We start from the raw sequence: 21,059 nt of genomic DNA on the forward strand, positions 1-21,059 counted from the left end.
GGTGGGGTGTGTTTGAGTGGGCGAGGACTCTGGCATCAGCAGCATCCTGAGTGCAGTGCAAGAGTCCTGTTATCTGGTGGTGAGAGAAAAGGGGCAATGGGAGCTGACCCCATCACTCGTGGTACTAAATTGAGTCTTCTCTGCCTGTGAATACTGCTGTCCTCGAAGTCTCTGCCAAAGAATTAGCTGTTCCCAGCAAAGAGGAGTTTTTAGGGCTGGAAATCAATCCTTTTCTAGCAACAGAATTATTGCAGATGGTGAGAGGAATTCCCAGTGTTAGCTAAAGGGCATGATAGCCAAGAGCGAGACCTGGGACAGGCTCATAAAGTTTTTCAGAAGTTGAATTTTTACTGCTGCCACAGGGGAGAATTGTAATTCGTGCAAGTGTGGAAAAGCTGTTGCAGAGGGAGAAAGGAAGCAAGAGCAAGGAACAGTGGAAGCTGTCTGTGGTACTGGGTGTTTCCCTAAGAAGCTGTCCTTGTTGGGACAACACCAAATCATTCCTGGATCATGGCAGGGTTTTCCCAGCTCTGACATCAACTTCAGAGATGGTTTACCCTTCCCAGTTACAGCTGAAGAGGGCAGCCCCTTCTAACAGAAAATGACTGCACTCACAGCTGCCAGACAGATGGAAGGGAGGGCAGTTCCTGGTACTGGTGTCTGCATTTTCCTGGCAGCTAGGGACAAAAACAGAGTGCAGAGTCAGCTTCTTTGCCTGGCCCTGGCTAAGGTAGGTTAGGGGAAGAGGAAAAAACCCTTCCTTGTTCTGGGAAGGGTAGAGAGTCTAATTCTTGTACAAATAAGTTGAGTGAAAGAGAAGGTTTTGATTAAAAAATGCTGCTTACACTCAGCCTCTGTGCTGGTTTGGGATACAGGGGGTCCACCTTGACTTTGTACATGAGCCTGGGGAAGCCTTTGTTCTGTCTGGAGCTGCAGTAAGTGACGTCTTTGAACCAAGAGATCCCCTCAAGAAAGGGAATATACAGTCAAACTCTTAAAATTATGTAAACTGCTTTATTTAATCTGCCCTGTGAAGGCTTGCTGTAAGAGAATAGTGCTTGAAACTTCCTTTTGACTCCCTTGGGTGACACCCATGGCACTGAACCGTGAGATGCCATGCTGTGGCTTTAGACAGAGGGTCCTTCCTCCTGAATCTCCCCTGAATCACAGGACTAGGAGGCTGGTGGACAGGGGTGCAAGGATGCAGCTGGAGGGTTCAGCCACTGCGGGCTGCCATGGAGAGGAAAAGCTCCAGGCTCAGCTGCTCCTGCTCTCTGGCCTTCTGTGGCATTAGCGGTCAGCTCCCTGCTCGGTCATCCGATTTCTGCACAGCAATCGAGGTGTCTGTACCTTTGCTGGTGTAGGAGAGGAGTTTCTCCAGAGCTCTGCTTCCCTCTGGTGGACGAGCACTCCTGCTGCTGCCTGGGAGGGTGTCTGCTGCTGCGGGCGCAGCACGGCAGCCTCCACCTTGGGCTGTCAGCAGACACATGTGTTTGTGCTTTTTCTTTAATCCAGAATCTATGTACACGTGGCCTCCTTCCCTCTGTGCTGGCTCTCAGGGCTCCCCCCTTCAAACCCTCACGGTGTGAGCCACCAGGGATGGCCATGCTCAAAGCACAGTTGGCAGGGCTGCTGTCCTGCCAGCGGGAAGGAGCACCCGGGCGTGGAAGGCTGGAGCCACAACACCTAACAATGACAAAAGGCTGGAAGAAAAGCCAGGCATTTCTCCCACATCTGAGCTGCAGCCACACAGCTGTGCAGACCTGAGGCTGTGAGGCAGGCAGCAGCACAAGGACACAAGGCCAGGCACTCACTGCCACCTTCTGGGGTTTGGCTGCAGGGTGCTGATGGCTGGGGTGACACCAACCCAGGGCTCCCAGGCAGGGTGCAGAAACAGATCTGGGGCTCTCTGTCACTCAGCAGGCTTGGCCTACACCTCGCTGATGCAGCTCAGAAACAAAAGGACGCTTCTTTAAGTGATATTGAGTCATTTATTTTTTTCAGAGGGCAAAGGGGAGAAGAGCAGAGGGCTCCTTGTGTCACCCCTGCAGCAAGGATGACCCACACACACACATGCAGTCAGGGAGGGGCAGAGACAGCAGGCTTGGGCTCCAGCCAGCAGGGCCCAGAGGGGCTGCATTTGAAAGCCACAAAAAGTAACAGAGCAGGGGGGTCACTGTGGTAGCAGCAGAGATAAAAAACACAGGGAGGGAGTTCCAGGGCAGGGTGCTGAGCTGAAGAAGAGATGCCCCAAGAAGGGGAACACCACCACTTCCTGGAGGTGGGTACCCAGGTTCCTTTTCCCCACAGGGAGGACCTGGAGAAGACAGGCCCAGCCTGACGCCTCCTCTTTGGAGATGGCAACGAACAGAAGCCGAGACAGAAGGACAGGTAAGGCTGCAGAACCTCATGTGTGCCCCACCTCAGGGCAGCCCTTGAGGCAAGCCTTCCCCAGCAGGCAGTGCTGCCAGTGCCACTGCGGCCACAAGTGCCAGGGAAGCAGCCCAGGGCCCAGCTCCCTGGGGGAAGGACAGCCTGCCTAGCCCACCAGCTTGTTCCACGAGACTGTGCTGAAGAAGGAGTGAGACTTCAGCTTTGTTATGCCACCTCCTCCAGAGCCCAAGCGTCGTTTTGGATTGTACTGCAGGAGCTGCAGAGAAAAGCAATGGAACAGGAGGATGGGGAGATGGGGACACTGGCAATGGTACCCAGGCTGGACCCTGCCTTTCCCCAACCTCTAGTCCCATTCTCCCTCCCATCCACCCAAGCCCCTCACCTCAGTGAGCAGCGATGTAGCAGCCAGGCTGAGGCCCTCTGGCAGATGCAGCTGGGTGTGAGGCTGAATCCCTGATGGATGGTTTTGGGAGAGTGGCTGCAGGAGGCAGAGGGTGATGGTAAGCAGAGGCACCAAGGAGGGCTGGAGCACCCTTTGAATCATCATTGCCACATAACCCCAGCCCTACACAGCAGTATTTAAAAGCCAGGGCCCTTAACACCCAGACACCATGCACAAGCACTGGCAATCACATGTCTAAAGGAACCTGGCCAAAAACTGAGATGCCAGCAGAGCTAGGCTTCCTCCCAGCCCTACACAGCAGGCAGCCCTTAAGCCTCCTCCTCCCCTGTCCTCCTTGCACAGCTCCTCAGCCTCTTACCACTCCTGTCAGCAACTCATACAAGAGAGAGCCAAAGCTCCAGCAGTCAGCTGCTTCAGTGGGCTCCATGATCCCCCCAACTTCTGCAGAAAGAGAAAGAGAGGGGTTAGAGCTGGAGGCAAGGGGCACCAGTGACTACACTGTGCTGGGCACATTTCACGCCTGCAGGAGCCCCCTCTGTCCAATTGGAGCCACTGGGCAGAGAGCTGGAGAAGCCAGGGGACACGTCCCTTACCTGGAGCACTGTACAGCTTTTCCCGTGCCTGGCTGCAGAACTGGGGCTCCACCTCTGTCCACTGGCCAAAGAAGGTGAGACGGACATGACCTGCAGAGAGAGCAGCACCAAGTCAAAAGCAGGAAGGTTAGGAATGACTGGGCACTTTGGTTGTAGCATGAAGCCAAGCCATATCCCTGCCACTGGGAGCAGCCAGGGCACTGGGGCCCTGTCATGCCCTGAACACAGAGGAACTGAGCATCCCCTGGCACCACACACCCTTCTGCTGGCCTCCCAGTGCTTGCCTGAGGTGCCCAACAGGTGAGACTGCTTAGGCAGGCTCCAAGCTCACAGATCTCAGTGCAGGCTGTGGTGAGGAAAGAAGCAGGTTTTAAAGGAAAAGATGGGGAGAAGGTTAGCTTTCTCCTTGCAAAACTCTCTGCATTTTTCTTAAGCAATTTGTAGCTCTCCAATTTGTCCCAGATGTTGCCAGCTGAGCAGGGACTTGCACTGACAGCAAGACCCATGGCTCAGAGGGACGGGACAGCTCCAGAACATCCCCAGCAGGCAGTTACTATAAGCAGGGGAAAACTAACCCACTAGTCCCACTAACCTGAGGCACAGTTCAGCTGGTCTCAGCTTCCCCAGGCTGGGATTTCCCAGGCAGCCAACCCCCACACGGGAACAGGGGCAATGCATTTCTGTGGCTATGGCCCTTGACTCTCCTGCTGCAGAGCTATCTCTTGTAATAATTACTTGGAAAACCTAAGTGAGATCACACTTCCAATTTCAGAAATACCAAACCTTCCCAGACTCCCACTCTCCTCCAAAGCAAACACAAGAAAGTCCACATCTTCTGGAAATGGGGCAAGCAGCAGTCTCCCAGCTGGGAGACCAATTTCCTCCTCCTTGGGGCAGCAGCAAGGGGCATTACCTACCAGCTGTATCAAGCAGCACGTTCCTGGGGTTGAGGTCCCGGCACAATATACCCTGTTGGTGAAGTCCCTCTAAGGCCAGGAGGATTTCTGCTGCCCACAGCTGCACCTGCTCTTCCTTTACAGCCCACGCTCTCCGGTTGTGCCCATGGGAAGCCAAAGCCCTGCATTGTCCTGATGCTGGCTGTTTGCTGAGGCAGCCACAAGTCTGGCTTGCTCCCCAAGAAGGCTCCCACGTGGCTGGGTCAGGCACACTGGGTTTGCCAGAGCTGGACAGGGCAACTCCTGCAGGAAGCTGCCTCTCACCCAGGGTCAGGAGGGGCTGAGCCTGAGAGGCCTCAGACACTTTCTGAGCTGGCAGTTGCCCTGCCCCTGGCTGGCCCCCTCTCACAGTCTTTGGTACAGGGACAAGCCCCTGGGGAAGCCTGGGGCCTTGCTGGGAGGCTGTTCTCTCAGATATGCAGCCTGTGCTGCTGGTTAGATCATTCCACGGGTAGACAACCAGGCCCTGGCTGGCAAGGTGGCCAGGGCATTTGGGTGACGCTGCTGGAAAATGGTCCACAACACCAGACACAGTCTGTGTCACACTCAGATCCTGTCCTCCAGGTGCAGCCCCACTGCCACCAGCAGGAGCCAGGAGAAGCTGGCAGTGGTTCCCTGAGCCAGAGTCTGTGGGGCCAGGGGACTGCTCCTGAGGGAGTGAGGCATCAGTGTTTCCCAACACCTGGTAGTTCACAGAGCCTGGGAGGCCACTGCCTGTCCAAACAGGGAGGAGGGATACTTGGCCGCCACCCTGGGAGTTTCCCACACCATCCTCTGTGCCATGGTCCTGGAGGGCTTGAATGGTGTTTGAATCAGCACAGTCCTGCTGCACACAGTACTTGGAGCGGAGGTGAGACCACAGTGTCCCCCCTGGAAAGCAGAAAGGAGAAAAGTGATGAGGCAGAAATTATCCCTGGTTCCCCCACTGTTGACATGGCCCATTCAGGCCCAGCCCAAGGCTCACACAGTGGGGTTGTGATGGAGCATCATTAATCTCCCCAACAGCAAAGCTCAAGTCCATGCAGAATGCAGCCCTGCCCTACAAGCACACCATGCCCAATGCTACAGCTTCCCTAGGATCTGGCACACCTAAGTCCCATTCCCTCCTCCTTTAACAGCCCTCTCCCCATTCTACACCATTCTTTGATCCCATCTCTGCCACTACCACGTCACAGACAAGCCACATATTCACAAATGCTCCTGATCCCACTGCCATCCCCACTTCCCCCTGAAAACCTTTCCTTCCTGTGTGACAGAAATTCCAGAGAGCTCCCACAGCATGGCATGAGGCCATGGGTCAGCAAGGAGCCAGAGCAGCAAACCCTGGAGCCCACAGCGTGTTGCCAGGGCTTCCCAGCCTCACTACGTTCAGTGCTGGCTTCTTGCTTCTTTCTGTAAACTCATCCCATGGCAATGCACAAGGAGTTGAGCCTATTCTCCACGTCAGCCTCCATTTATCATTACTGGACTCCAGCTGCTGCTCCCTACATATCCATTCAACCAGCAGAGTAAATAAGCTACATGGGAGAAGCCTCCACATTGTCATACTTCTTCACCAGGATATGGGACAACCTCAAGTATGCCTCCTTGATGTACCCAAACCCCAGTATGCTCACTGCTCCTTATGCCCTAATTTTCCATTTCCTCTCTTTGGTATGATCTCAAAATCCAGTGCGACCTTTTATAAAGGTCTTGTCAAAAGATGGTTTTGTTTTACAACGTTCAGGCGAACTACCTCACTTTCCTTCTCCATCACCTTCCTGTTACGATAATGCCAGTAAAATGAAGATGTTTTTCTTTCCAAGATGCTGAATCACATCAACTTTGTTACCTAAAGGCATGACCGCTCCCTCCCATGAGGCGCAGTGGCTCTCTAAAGACTGAGGCTGGGTTCCACATAACACAGCCACACGCAGACAACCTCTTTCTCTTTGTAGGTCTCCACAGGCCCATTTCTAGGTTATTTGCTCAGCCAGTTCTTATCAAACCTCTGCAATTCACAGCTGAACTCCTCTGTTCACTAACTCTCCAAGCCCTGGTACCCACCACCCTTCTATGAAGAAGACAGCTTACATTATCACTATAAAAAAATAGTCCCAAAACAGGAGAAGAAACATACTTTGGGTTTTGAAGAAAGGACAGTTTGGGATAAATGAGGATGCTTCACAGATGGAAGGCGAGGCTGTCCTCACTCACCCTGCACATGCTCCAGATGGAGGAAGATGGAGTCCTCACTCACATAGTAGCACAACAGCTTGACCATGAAGGGGACCCCATGAGGGATGATGGTCTGTCGCTCACGGGTCTCAACGTGGGATTTGGGGAGGCTCTGAGGAGGTACAGGTAGATGGGTGGTACAGCACGGCAGGGACTTGGACTCTGTGCAGCCTAGCACCTGGCAGGGCTGGAGGCCAGGCAGAAGGGAGTGTGCCTTCTGCCAAGCCCCGTGGCTGCTCCCAGGTCACCCATGATGGAGCTCCCCATCTACACAAACTTGTGGCTCATACAGCTCTGTCTGTCCCCAGCACCCAGCTGTGAAAAGGCAGCGCTGGGCACAGCTCTGCCAAGGTAGGGCATCCCCATCTGCACTGTGGGACCCAGAGGGCACAGCTGCTCCAGAGCACTGACCCCTTTGCAACCACCCTGCTCCCTTCAGGGAGGAACCTGCCATCCCAACCCTTTATCCTCCTCCCCTGGAAATGATGCTTCTCCCTCTCACGCCAGATCCTCCTTGTCCAGTTAATGAAGTGCTTCATTGTTAGTTCCAAGGGCACTGAAAAATACCCTAGGACTTGTACTGAGCACACCTCACAACCTGTTTCAGGGGTTGACCCAGTTTAGCACAGGCTTGAAGTGTTACAAGCCAGAGAAACAGATGACCAAGGGGAACCACTTCCCTTCTGATCACAGAGGATGGCTGAGGCAGCCAAAAGATTTTTGAACCACGAACTTCGTCCAGCCTTTGAGAGCTGCTATTTGTTATCCTCTCACCTGCCCATCAGCTTGGACAAGGTGGCCCCAGCCTGAGAGGGAGAAGCAAGCAGATGAAACTGAAAACACCCACCTTGAGTATGAAGGCCTCACCAGTGGCTGGATCCTGGACAATCTGCACCTGGGACAGTATACACAGTACTGGTCAGAAGTGGTGACCCAACACACAGCCTATAGGAATGACCCAAAGGTCTCAACTCTGGAAGTGAAACAAACTCCCATCCAAGTGGAAGAGTTTTGTGAGGCTCAGACCCCTACTTTTGAAAGACAACACACAGGTTATTGGCAAGGAGATAGCCATGCAGCCAAGAAGCAGGAAATTAATTAAACCAAGAGGTGGCATGCCATGGTGGCATGCCAACTCCCATGCCGGTTTTACTTCCTTCACACTGAAGGGTTTCACAGTGCTCTTTCTGGGCTCAAACTGGGCTCGGCAGGACAGGAGGATCACGTCAGGATCACATCAGTCCTGACTGAACCAAACTGAGATGTGAGAACAGCAGTGGACAACAATGTGCCATGTGTGTATGGTTACAGTCAGCCTGGCATCTTCACTCCAAGATAATTAACTTCTAATTAGTTTCTTCATCTGGATAGTTCAGCTTTTGCTGAAGTCTAGATTATCCACAGGACTCCACCATTGTGGCACCTGGGCATCAAACATAATTCCATATGTGGGAAAGAACGAGGTGCATAAACCTCCCTGTAAATATCTGGGGAGGTCTGGTAAGCAAAAGTAATGGGAACATTAACAGATTGCCCAATTAACTCCTTAAGGGGTCTTGAGTCCTCTCCTATGAGTTTTTCTGGGTGGGAATGGTGTGGATGGATACCCCAACATCGCTTGATGGATGTGCTGAGGGCTGGCACCCCCATTCCAGCTGCTAGGACTCCCCCTTTGATCCACCCCAGCCTCACCCCCCCATCTCCAGGTCAAGTCGTTACCTTATCAATCACTCCCACAACCTTGCAGCGTCTCAGGTTCTCCACTGCTGAGCTCAGGGTCCTGATGGGCCGGAAGCGCAGGCTGCTGTAGCCCTGCAAGGTGGTAAGAGAAGATGATGCAGGAGCTAGAAATGCTGTTGTCTATTACAGTGGGTGAAAAAAGCGCCTGCATTTTCCAGAGGAGGCAGCAATACTGCCCAGCTGGTCAACATGCAAAGAAAACACTGCAATGGCCATGATTCATTTCTAACATCAGCTGGACAATTTTCTTGGCCAACCCTTGAATTTTTATATTTTTTAGGGAAAGACCACTTGCAGCAGAGGTAAAAATTGCACCAAAATTTGAAGCTAGACCTGGACTGTTTCAACATTAAGGGGATCTGTGTGGAAGGTAGTTGTCTTTCTCCCTGCATTCTTCCCAGTAGGCTCTGACCTTGCCCTGCCTCACTCCCCTTTACCTTCTTTAACCACCTCCTTCCCACAATGCAGAAAGCAGCCATTGTCTTTGGTTTCCATACAGATGGAAACAATGGGAAGAGGACATTTCTAACATTTGACGGGGTGGTTCCCTGCAGTGGCTTCAGTCTCCACAAAACTGTCCATACCCACTATGGTGGCAGCAAGCCAAGCATACACACTTTGGAGGGTGGGGTCCTGGAAGCACCCTGGGCTGCCTGGGCCCACCTCGGCTCCTTGATCCAGGCAGGGCGAAGAGCTGCCAGCTCCCTTGCAGCCACTGGCAGCCAGGACACTCGGCAGCTCCATGTGCCTGCCGTTTTCTCTACACCATCTTAGCGTGGCATCTGGCAGAGGCAGACAAGGAGGACCACTGGGGCTGCTTTATCCGCGTGTCCACACGCCCCGTCCCGTTTCCCAGCGTCACAGAGGGCTGCCAGCCCACCCAGCCTCACTGCCCCCACAGCCCCTCACCGTGGCGGTGCTGCTGCCGGCCCCCGCCGCCCGCTGCAGGTGGCAATTGAAGATCTCCTCGGCGCGCCGCAGGTACTGCGTGATCTTCCGCTTCACGGCCTCCCGACGCTCCTTGTTGGGGTCAACTGCGGTCGGTGCAAAGGGTGGGTGTGAGGGGCCCGGCTCGGCCCCGAAGGACTGGCCTCAGTCCCCAGGGGGATGCCCCAGCCCTCTGCCCTTCTCCGGAAGGGATGCGCTCCCTGGACAGATGCCCCAGTGCCCTCAGTACAGTCCCTAGCGGGATTTTCCCGTCCCCTTGTCATTCTCCCAGCGGGGATACCTTGGCCCCTCACGGAACTCCCGATGTGAATGCCCCGGTCCCCTGGCTGGTGTCCCCGGAGGGATGCCCCGCTCCCCGGGAGGCCGCACACACCCTGCACGCCGCGGAGCAGCACGTCCACGCCGTTCTGGTAGTGGTTGAAGGCCTCCTCGTAGTCCTCGCTGACGTCCCGCTCCAGCGCCAGCCGCAGCTGCCGCGCCGCCTCCACCAGGTAATCGCGGCGCCCGCCGCCCTCGGGCCCCGCCGGGCCCACGCGGCCCCGCCGCTGCCCCAGGTAGGCGCGGGCCTGCGCCAGCGCCCGGGAGCAGGGCTCGGCCTCCGCCCGGCTCATCGCGAGCGGGGCTGCGCCGCCAGCCGGGCGGCGAGGCACGGCCCGGCCCTTCGCTTACCGGCACGGTGCCGCGCCCGGGCAGCGCGGCCGCCAGCATCCCCCGGCGCCGCCGGGCGGAGCGGCTGGGGCGCGGCAGGGGCGGGCGGTGCTGATTGGCCGCGGATGAGATCATCATCATCATCATCATCATCACCACCACCATCGCCCCCCGCGGGATCCGTGCCGGGGTCCCGCCCCCGCCCGAGGCAGGCGCTCCACCTCTCCGTTAACGCGCGGTGAGCGCCGCTGCTCCACTCGCTTTATTACCATCCTTATTCACCATTAATTGCCCTTAATTAACCAAGCTGCCATTCATTAAATTATGCCTTTGCAGCCGTGTTTCCTTCCTCCCATAACGCGTAATTAGCTGTGTTTTAATTAGCCTTTGTCGCTGTCGTCCACCCGACAGGTGCAGCCATTCAGCAGCTCCCCACTGCTGCAGTTAAGTTGGTGGGTGTCTTACCACTTCATCATGGCCAGCCCAGGGTACCCCTGGCTCTTCCCGATTTCCTCTTTCAAGTGGGTGCTGTTGGCCCTGACACTGAGCTCTCAGCCAGCCCTTCTACCAGCTCCTGCAGACTCATTGGGTTTTACCAACTTATTCCAAATGTACAGCAAAGGGAACATCAGCACAAATGCATTAAGATGCAGCAAAGTGACAGCGTAATCAAGATCCCAGCTGGTGGTTAACTAATGCTTTGTATGTGGATAATGTCAGTCTTTGGCTTATCCTAGAAACATGTATTCCTGCCCTCCTGGCCTGGCTTTTTCTTAGAAAGCCAGGATGCCTTGCAGGGCCTGCTAGATCACTGCAGTTATTAGTGAAGGAGATTTGCTGAACCAGGAGTGCTCAAGTGGTTACTGCCAACTGGTTTGCTGTGTCTGTGGGATGGTTGGTCCCAGATTAAATAGCTGCCTTACCACTGGCATGGCAGGGGACCTGCAAAGGGAGAAAGGCTGGAATGAAAGCTAAGGGATACCCTTGGAAAAACTGTGCTAAGATTGTTTGGGAAGAGGGAGGCCAGAGCATCTTTGTCTATCCCTTGCTAACCTATGCATGTCCCACTACAACAGGAAATGATCCTAAGATGCGGGTTTTCATTTTGTCAGGAGCTGGCCCTGTGCTGTGCCATCACACCACAGCAGCCTGGTCAGTCACTGTGTCCAGTCACTGGACCTGGTACTTGCTGTGGGACTGGCAGAGGTGGCACCCATTTGTGGCTGACCTGTGGTTACTTCAACCCTGCACACTTTTGTAGGGGATCTCCCTGGGCTCAGGTGCACTGGGCAGCTCTTTTGCACAGCCCATCCTGTTAATAACAGAACAGAATGGTAAAGCCTGTGCCCACAGCTCAGCATCCAGCAAACAAACACTGTCTGTCTTACAAACACCATTTCTTTGGGAGTATGAAAGTATTAACTATGCCTCAGAGGGCAAGTCTAGGAGGATGCAAAGCCATCTGCTTTGTAAGACAACTCACTGCCCAAATACAATCGGTGTGCTTGGTCCTTTGGTTTCTCCTCAAAACACTTCCAGGTTCCTTTTCCAACCTCTGCCTAACAGAGACCAATTTTGTCTGCCCAGCCTATTTATACCCACACTCTTTGTGGTCTTTTAATTCCCACCAGAGTCTGGAGGCTCCTCCTTGAAGTGAAAAGTCTGAGCAGGCAAGAAGTGAAGGAGAGCCAGGGATGAGAGCAGGGGTGCTGCTGGGACAACTCACCTGCCTGGCTTCAGCAGATCTGTGTGGGCCTGGAGAGGACAGAGCACAGGAAAAACACAAATCCAGCACAATGTATCTGTAGAGTGGTTTGGATATTGAGGTGATGGTGGCAGGGAGATGTGTGAAGAGGAGTTGCCAGGAGGGCACAAAACTCAGTTAAGTTCTTCATCGAACACCTCTGAAGCGGCCAGAAGAGAGTGAGCCAAAGGCATCAGCAGGAAGTGCCTCAAGGATGCTCCTGTGAGGAAAAGCCTTGCGAAGGAAGACTTGTACCAGCCCTCAGGCACAACTGCCTTTACCTGTGGGCTTCCAGGTTTGCATGTCAGTACTGGACAGAGGACCTTAAATTTGGGGGATTACTTTTAGATTAACCTGTTGAAGAGCTTGTGGTCCTTGTTGGGAAGTGGGAACTGCCAAAGCAGAACCAGCACAAATAGCAGGGAGAGGAGTGAGAGCTGCCTTTTTTCTCACAGGCTAAAACTGACACACAAGAGCTGGCAAAAGCTTAAAATATGCTGAGATTTCAAACATCACTGTCTTCAACAGGCAGGATTATGCCAAATTTTGTGAGGGTGTGAAAGACTTGTAAGTCACAATCAAGAAGTTAGGCCCTCGGTGTTTCTTTATTTGCATGGAGACACGTGGGAGACCTGCACAGGCACGGCCTGGAGACGCTGCTGGGTGGCAGCGCTCTGATGGCAGCCTGTGCTCAGGGAGACCAGAGGTAACCAGTGAAGCATCAGCTATGATGCTACATCTCTGGGGCAATCCCCACATCAGCTTTACAGTTACTTCCCAAAAAACGTAATTTTTTTCCTGGTGCATAAGGCTGCTTTTTTGTTTTGTCTCTCTATAACTATCCTCCTAAACCATCTTACTGCAGCTCTGGCTCCTAAAGCCTTATTAAACAAACCTTTGCCCTGTAAGGCTGGAAGACACAGGGAGCCCAGGGACACTGATAACCCAGTGGTGTGTTGTTCCTGGGCTCTGTGGGACAGCTGCAAGGGGTACACATGCAGGGAAAGGATGAGGGATTTGGGAGCACCGGGGCTGGAACATGTTTTCTGCCTGTCCATGGTGGGTGCTGCTGGCTTTGGGGCTGGGGTATGTCAGGGTCCCTTCACAAGGACACCAGTGTCCCCCTACAGCCCTGCGCTGCAGTGCCTGGCGGACATGGGGTTCTGCAGATGCAGCTGACCTTGTCAGAGTGCTCACACATCTGCTGTGGCCAAGGAGGGCTGCCAGGAGCTGCAGGTATAAAAAACCTACAACTGGGACCACACAGAGGAGGGACAGGCAGACAGTGGTTGGTCCCCTTGAGAGGAAACACGGGCATTGTACACAAGCCCTGAAGCCAGGAACTGCTCTGCCCTTCAGAGCAGCAATCCCCCACCCTGATCCTCATATTTCCATTGGGTGTGATGTCCTGCTGGAAGTCCCTGCCACCCTGGGATGAATAGGGTCTTAGGACTGTCCCCTCTGGCGGGGATAGGGAAAGGAGCTACCATTTCCCTGGGTGTGTGATGCCTGCAGCAATCACAGGAACTTCATGAGCTAGGGCTCATTAGGTTGCTGTTACCTCCACAGAGCCGGAGGAAGCCCTGACAGCTGGAGATGCAGCTCCTAAACCTCTTGTGTAAGTGATGTTTCCCCCTGCTCCTGCCCTGCCCCAACTATTCTGCTCATCATGGCTGCACTGGGACAGCCACATCCCTCCCAGCACCCACATTTTTGCTGTCCAACGCCCCATGCCATGGGAGGAACAGGGGACAAGGCCACACACAGCACCCAGGCAGCTCAGGTGATGGAGGGAGAGAAGCAACACAGGGGTCTGTGCAAGGAAGGTGCCTGGCCCTGCCACGTCTGGTGGGCAGAGCTGCCTGGAATATTTCAGTGCCAGGCAGTGGCCAAAGAGGTGACACCAGACACCAGGAACTGTTTGGAAAAGCCACTGTGTGTTAGTGTGTTTGACTTTGTTTTAATCGTAATAATGAGTCTTGATAAACTTATTTTTATTAATTAACATACTTGATTTAGGTAACTTCCTTTTTTAAATATGTAATACTACCAGGGTATTAAAGACAATACAGAAACCATCACATACATCCTCAAGTGCTGCACGTGGTTCTCCTTGGCCTCAGAGCAAAACCAGCCAGGCAGAAATGACACACAGTGACAGGGAAAGCCTGTGTGGAGCAGGCCAGCACATGGTCCACACAGACTTTGAGTGATACGGGGAGCAGCGAGTTCCCCTCATCTATGAGGTAGTGAAGGAGGAACTTTATGGGCTATTTTTGAGGCAAAGCCCATGTAGGCTGTGCTCCAGGATACTGTGGATGCCTGGAAATGGGATCCAAAAGGGATCCAGCAAGCTGCTGAACGATATGCCCAGCTGCACAGTTACAACTCACACAGTCCATGCCAGCTACATGGTGGCAGCATGCAGGTTCACATTACCACCTCCAGCTTTCCTTGACAGGGATCTGCCCTGTCCCCACGTCCTTCTGCCAGCCTCAGGCAACACCACCTTTATGGCTTAGAGAGTCCTAATTAACCCCCATCACAGGCAGCCCTGTCAGATGTGGGAAGGAGCCACCTTGGACCCCAGTTCTTGCTGTGTTAGGCTCCACCCTTGTTCCTCAGAGCAGGATAAACCACAGGTCCCATCATTTAAGGGTAACCTTGAAACCTTTGCAGATCTTGCCCTCCAGTCTTTTGTTTGAAGCTTTCAAGAATGACCCTTGATTTTTTTTTTTTTAACCCAGTGCCAGGAGTGCCCCACAAATATGCAAGTCCCAACTCACCCCTAGGGTTTCCAGCTATATGCACTGCTGCAGGATATGGCTTGCACAGATCAGCATGGCATGCATTTGGCAGACAGCCCCAGACCCACTGCAGCAGGGGTGGAAGTGGAGACAGGGAGAACTCAGGAGAACTGCCTAAAGCATTGAGAACCAGGGGCTGTGGCTTCCCCCTAGACCTGGGCAGAGAGCTGGCTGAGTGGGGAAAGCAGGAAACAGTAGTCCCCACAGCCACCTCGATGAGGGCCACCAGCTCCTTATACTCTAAGGGCATTCCCAGTAAGGAAAGGAGGCCCCAGGCCAGTCTGTTCCCATGTCAGGTAAATGACCCTCGGTGGGGTATTTCCTGAGTGGGCAGCCTGCCCCCCAGTGCCCTAAACTTTGCATCAGCCCTGCCAGGGAGGACAGGACACTGAGCCAGACATTTGGACTGGGGTGAGAACAGGATGGGCACGGTGAACAGAGAGAGGCACCAGTCCCACACTGTGGTGTGGAGGGGAAGGGCAGCCCACCCAAGGGTCTCCCAGTACCCAACTGAACTCCAGCACATGGATAGCCCCCAGCCCAGGGAGCAACCTGCTGGGTGCCCATCTCCAGCATCACACCAAGGGCAGTCCCTTGGTGCTGCAGGACTGGTGATGGGGACAAACTCTGGGTCACTGCCCTATTCCAGCCTACGTGGGTGCCCATGGGGAAGTTTCCTGCACTTGTTGGAAAGCAGACAGGAGCTGCCAGCTCCCATGTCTGACCAGCTTTTATTGAGCAGGGCAAAGCTGAGATGTAGCTGTGAATACATGAGGAGCCCAGCTCCCTTCTGTTCCCAAGCAGAACAGCTTCCCAGGCAAGATCCCTGGCACCTGCCTGGGCTGCCCTATGCCAAAACTGGGACGGATGCAGCCCAACAGCCTTGCCTGCCCCAGATTTCCTTCCTCCCCAGCTGCAGAGCACTGGCAGGACAGAGAAGTTTTGCAGGTGCAGCCCTTTGAGCCATCTCCACATCATGCTGTCCTCCCCAGCCAGTTCCAGCAGCACATGGCTCCTCATTGCCCCTAGAATGTCCTCAAACACCAACAAACTGCTTGAGCTCCTCAGCTTCAGCCCCAGGCTTGGTCACGAGTCCTTTTTTCTTGCTGCCAGTGGGGCAGATGGGGCAAGGGAGTCCTTGGTGCCAGGCTGTTCCCACCAGGGCCAAGCAAGAATAACAGTCAGCTCTTCTGTGCTGGAGTCCTGCTCTCCGCTGCAGCTGGAGGGACATGACTCCACAAGTGCCCCATGCTGGGGACAAAGGCAGCTGGCTCAAACCCAGGTGGCAGGAGCGAGGCTGGGGGCAGGGCAGAGGCTACCTGCGCGGTGTGCCACATCTGCAAAGAGAGCATGGTACAGGGTGAGCACTGCCAGCACGGGAGGCTCACCTGCTCTGCCCTGGATCCCCTTGCCTGGCCCCTGTGACACAGAACTGCAGGGGAGGCCTGCAGGCAGCCTCTTCGCGGGGAGGAGTGAGGGTGCTGGGGCTGGCACCGGCTGAGCCCCCAACAGCAGACTTCAGACAAAAGGGGGAAATGCTAGAGCAAACTGCTAGCCACAGATGTCACACCTCAAAAGTGCCCACAATGAGTCCAGCCTGTGCAACTACAGCAAGGAGTTTGAGAAAGTGAGATAAAGGATGGAACGAGTAGAGTAACCCAAACAACAATCAGTCAAGGACAGCAGTAAGGACACAACTGGCAGCAAGATGAGGCTGAAACTAGAAATTCATGAATCCAGGAAACCCAGCATGGTCTGTGATGGCAATAGAGCTAAACACCACCAAGTCACCCAGCCCATCCATCCCCATTGTGCTCGAGTTTGAGCTGAGCCTGGAGACTATCAAGTACCTTCTGAGTCTTTGGTAGAAGGCCTGTTTCCCCACAGCTACTGTCCCCTCCTGCTTACTTCTGTGTCTGCTCTGCACAAACCCTTCACTGCTCACAGTGTCAGCAAAGATCTAAATGCTTAATGAAGACCTTAATCCCAAGAAAATTAACCCAGAAGATGCCACCCATACCTGCCCCTGCTCACTTACAGTTCACAGTCTTTCCGTCCCTTCTTGTCTTGTCTTCTCTTACCTCGGCCCTTGGACCTCCTCCTTTAGAAGGAAAGTACCACAAGAATGGTTGATGTGTGGGAGATGAGACCCACAGTCCCAGCCAGTAACAATGTCCCTGGTGTCACTTACCTTCCCAGCCTCATCAGGTCCTGCCGGGGCCTGCAGAGTGGGAAAAATGACAGAGAGAAGTTGTTATTGGGCAGTGCTGCACGATGAGCTGCAGGAGCTGGTCCTGTGACATGCCCCAGCACACAGCAAAATCTACCTGTTATCATTCATATTTAAAACAGACACAATATCACTTCTCTTGACCTTATCAAGCCCTCAGTCAGGGCTGATTGCAGCAGGCAGAGAGAAGGCAGAGACAGCAAAGGGGCTGGTCGGCTTGGGTGACTACCCTGGGGATGTGACATTTTACCAGTGAGGCTGGGGAGGGCAAGTTCAGTCTTAGCTGCTCTTAGTGACAGCTTTCACATGTCATAGTGAAACAAGGTGCAGCATCCTGAGTAACAAACGTGGGGGATTTGCTGCAGAGTCTCAGTAGTGGGTTCTTAGCCATGACCTACCTCCCCCATGGGGGTCACAGCAAGGACATCTGCCACACCTACACTAACTACAAAAGGGAGTGATGTACGGGTGTGGAAAGCAGATTAGGAAGAAGCCAAAAACTGCTGCAGAAGGCAGTCTGTACAAGTGCTCATAGGAGATACCCTGGGAGTTACCCTAGGCAGGAAAACCACAAAAAGCTTAGGAAATTCCCTGCATGGGAAATAGCTGGAAGCAGAGAAGAAGGCAAGTGACACATCTGCTTCTTCCCACTCTCCCTTCTGCATCTACTGACAGACATTCCAGACAGAGACCGTGTGGAACTGGGTCTGCTCCAGTACAGCTGCTCATAAAACTGCAGGGGAATACCAATATGGGAATCCTCAGGATCTCTGAGGACCCTGCTCTTCCAGGCAAGGGTCATGTCTAATGGCTGCCCAGCAGGACACACATCCCCCAGTTTTCACAACACTAAATCACCCTTGGATCATGATGAAGAGTGATTACCAGGACCCCCCATGCAGGCAGTGCTGGAGTCTCTATGGCAAGGACCAGCTGCAGGCAGCACCAGAGCTGCTCCCACAGCATTGCAGTCCTCAGGCAGAGGCCCCATCCTGCCCAGGCTTTCACCACTTTTGGACACAGTGAGCACCCCAAGGGGTTGACAAGGTGCCAGGAGTCTGTGGCAGGCAGGTGCTGCGCATCCATTCCAGGCCAGCACTGCCTATCCAGGCCAGGCTGACACTGTGTGTTTTAGGTTTTCATTTGTTGGCTTGGGTGTAAACCTCTGCCGTACCCCCAGGTCTGTATGGGGCAGCCTCCCTGAAATGGTGGCCCAAAACTCAGCTGCTGAGCTTTCTCTGTGGGCCACGGTCACATTCAGGTATGCCAACCTTGGAGCTTCCCGCTGAGCCACCACCTTGGATGTGCTATCACACACCAAACACCTGCCACAGAGCCACCAGCCTTACTCCATTACCCACAGGCAGATCCTCTGGCTAAAGGAGCATACACCAGGCATGCCAAGGCAGCTGCAGGGATGGGGGCACAGCCCTGCAGACAGTGCATGGTGCCTGACCAGCCTTCACATTGGCACGTACCCCGTCATCTGTGGGGAGCAGGTGCAGAGATGTGCTGCAGCCTGCAGCTGGACAGGGCCACAAGCACTAGCAAACCCTAGTGCAAAGACAGCAAGAAGGGGTGCCAGCACAGCCAGGGTGCCCACAGGGCAGCCCTGCTCCACACACAGGGTGAGCTGGCAGGGTTGCCCTTGCTGGAACCCAGGAGTCCCTACCTGCACTCGCACCGCTTGTGCTCGGTGAACGCCATCTCCACATAGGGTGCCTCCCCATTTGGCTTTATCTTCAGGAGCTGAAAGAAGAGCAAAGGTTACTTCTCAGGCAGTGGCAGGAGGGGGCTGGAAAGACTCCTGCACCACTGCCTTGCCACCCCAGGCTCTTGGGAAGATGCATGTCTAACCTGTTCCTCGGGACCTCCAACAACAGAGTCCACCTCCACACGTAGGCAGCGCTGGCCAGGCCCAGCTGCCCTGGCAGCTTGGGAGGCTCTGCTAGCGCCGCCCCTTGTCTTCAGGGCTTTAATTTAAGTCCCATTGTCTTGGGATTTTCCAGCCTTAAAAAAGATTTTTCAGTCTCTGCCTTTCCAGAGAATTTTCACATATTTGACCCCTTCACACACCTCCTTTCTCTGACAGAAATATCTCCCCAGTCATGTTCTTCAGGCCAATCCCATTGCTGCTGCCTCCTCCTGGACCCCTTTCCTACAGCACTGAGTTGGAATTGACCGGAGTCAGTACCACAGTGTCTCCCCAGCCCAGGGGTACAGGATTCGCCCTGCCACATGTCACATCCCAGCCTGAAGTTCAGGTTGGACATCCAAGGGCCTTACAGGGCAAGTTCACCATTGATGTGATCCACACTAGCCCCTGTAGAAGTGTCTGGCATTTCCACTCTGTACACAGCAGGAAGATCCCTCCCATAGAGGGAGACCTGTGCTTGGGGAGCTGCCTCCTGTTCACGCCAGACTTTTGATCAACCTCAGCCAAGAGCTTTTTGCCATCCTGCCTTCCAACACACTTGGAGAGAGACCAAAATCCTCACAGACTTCAGAGAGACCAAAAACACTGGTGATTTATTACAGGCATTCCCTAGTCCATGATCCATGGCAAAGAAGAGCATTTCCCTGGTCCCTGCAGCATCAGCAGGTTGATCTCTGGCAGCTCAGTGCCGAAGCTGCAGTGTGAGGACAACTGCTGCCTGGTACAGGGGGAAGAGTTGAACGGCCCAGCATCTCCCCCCTCACATCTCACAGCTCACACAGTGGTGACTGAAAATGCAGTTGGCTCAGCCCTTCATGCTCACCATGCCCCAGTGTGGGGGCATTCATGTCAGCACCACCCCAAGCATCGCCTGATAGAGGAGAGCCTCACTTCTCCCTTCAATCCAAGGGCAGTACCTGCTTTGTCCCAGCAGGCAGCCACGGCTAACTAGAACACCCCCCAGCCCCACCACAGGACAGCAAAGGTCTGGAAAAATGACAGCAATGAGCAAGACAGACCACACAGAGAGAAGTCGGGGAAGGAGGCAGTGAGGCCAGTACCACCAGGGGTGACACCTGACCTCAGGAGCAAGCTCAAAAAGCAGGCAGAGGGATCCTACTGGCTTGGCACGCATTTGAGCGGTTGTAAGTCCGCTCCCTTGCTAGCCGCACTGCTACAATGTCTAGAGGATGCAAAGCTGCTAGTTCACCTTCCCGGCGCTCGGTGAGCACAGCCCCGGCCCCGCAGCAGCAGCACGTACCTGCATGGTGACCGTGCTGGTCTCCAGGGGGACGCAGCGGAGACCCTCGTCCCCACAACAGCCTCCACAGCGCTGCAGGGAGACGCACGAGGGTCTGAAAATGTACTCCACCTCGTTGGGGAATTCGGTAATGACGTCCACCAGCTGCTCTAGAGGCCGGCAGAAACTACGATTCCAGATCTCCCGAAAGGTAAGGACTGCAAGAGACAGGGACTATAAGGAGGCGCCCAGAGAGGCAGAGCCCAGCCGAGCCGCTGCGGGGCAGGTGCAGCAGTCGCGGGGGGATCCTGCAGCCACCACGGAGCACAGGGGAGTAAAGGACCACTTTGTGCTCCCAGAAAGTCCGTCACCGTACTGTGCACATCACTGTGCGGGGGCTCACACAGCCGCCCCGACAGGCTCTTTCTCCCTCTATCTGCCAGCTCCGTCTCCTTCCCAGGCACTCTGCTCACCCCGAGCTCCGCCGCGAAGGGGCTCCCCCGCACCTCGCCCGGCCGGGACAGCCGTCCCCAGGGGCTTTCCAGCAGGGAGAGCTGAAGCGGAGCGCTCCCACCCGGGACCCCGCATGCCGGCACCGCAGGGGCGGCAGTCTGGGGACTGGGCTGTGCTCCGCTCCGGCCCGCGGCGGTGCCCGGTGCCCGAGGAGGGCTGGGGGCACCAGGTTCCTCCGAGCCTCGGCACAGCTCCCGGCTGCCTCCCCGGCTGTCACCACGGGACTCCAGAGGTAACACAGCCCCGGGTAGTACCCAACGCGCCCCGGCCTTGCGCGAAGCCTTCCCTGGGTTGCTGCCCCCTCCCAGCCGGGGCACCGGCGGCCGCCCACCACCAACTCACCGGGAGACTCCGTGCTGGCGGTCCCCCTTACCTCCGGGGCCTGCAGGGAGGGAAAGGCGAGCTCTGGAGGGGCAGCACGGGGTGACCCGCTGCCGCCCCCCGCCTAGCGCCGGGAGCAGCTGTCCCGGCCTCCGTGGCCACCCCGGGCAGCCGCACCCTGCTCCGATCCCCTCCCGCCCCTCGGCTCTCACCGGGGCGGGCGGTGCCCCCAGCGTCCCGGCCACCAGCAACCGCAGGAAGGCGCCGAGCAGCCGCATCGCCGCTCCCGCCGCCCCGGTACAGACTCGGCGCCGCCACTACCGCCCCGCCGCCCCCGGCATGCCGCCCCGACGCCGGGCCACCGGCCCC

At 55.2% G+C, this 21,059-nt stretch overlaps 2 protein-coding genes across 4 annotated transcripts; both read right to left on the reverse strand.

The window, feature by feature from the left end:
- Nucleotides 1-1,971: 1,971 nt before the first annotated feature.
- Nucleotides 1,972-10,216, reverse strand: RPS6KL1 (ribosomal protein S6 kinase like 1). Of its 2 annotated transcripts, none has more exons than XM_041471915.1 (10): nucleotides 9,625-10,216; nucleotides 9,213-9,337; nucleotides 8,283-8,375; nucleotides 7,411-7,458; nucleotides 6,543-6,675; nucleotides 4,308-5,216; nucleotides 3,391-3,480; nucleotides 3,156-3,238; nucleotides 2,777-2,872; nucleotides 1,972-2,650 (listed from the first exon to the last, which is right to left on the reverse strand). In XM_041471915.1, exons 1-10 carry the CDS (start codon nucleotides 9,860-9,862, stop codon nucleotides 2,540-2,542), a joined length of 1,926 nt encoding a protein of 641 aa, XP_041327849.1. In that variant the 5' UTR covers nucleotides 9,863-10,216; the 3' UTR covers nucleotides 1,972-2,539. The 2 variants fall into 2 exon arrangements, with proteins under 2 accessions (XP_041327849.1, XP_041327848.1); XM_041471914.1 differs by having other exon boundaries at nucleotides 9,532-10,216.
- Nucleotides 10,217-13,620: 3,404 nt separating this feature from the next.
- On the reverse strand, nucleotides 13,621-21,053 carry PGF (placental growth factor). 2 transcript variants are annotated; one of them, XM_041472106.1, is made up of 7 exons: nucleotides 20,903-21,053; nucleotides 20,712-20,751; nucleotides 19,878-20,074; nucleotides 18,353-18,429; nucleotides 16,642-16,671; nucleotides 16,489-16,551; nucleotides 13,621-15,787 (listed from the first exon to the last, which is right to left on the reverse strand). In XM_041472106.1, exons 1-7 carry the CDS (start codon nucleotides 20,966-20,968, stop codon nucleotides 15,766-15,768), a joined length of 495 nt encoding a protein of 164 aa, XP_041328040.1. In that variant the 5' UTR covers nucleotides 20,969-21,053; the 3' UTR covers nucleotides 13,621-15,765. The 2 variants fall into 2 exon arrangements, with proteins under 2 accessions (XP_041328040.1, XP_041328039.1); XM_041472105.1 differs by having other exon boundaries at nucleotides 20,743-21,053.
- Between the last annotated feature and the right edge of the window lie 6 nt (nucleotides 21,054-21,059).

This window comes from Pyrgilauda ruficollis, unplaced genomic scaffold, assembly GCF_017590135.1.
Source record: "Pyrgilauda ruficollis isolate IOZ18807 unplaced genomic scaffold, ASM1759013v1 scaffold28, whole genome shotgun sequence".
Taxonomy (NCBI): Eukaryota; Metazoa; Chordata; class Aves; order Passeriformes; family Passeridae; genus Pyrgilauda; species Pyrgilauda ruficollis.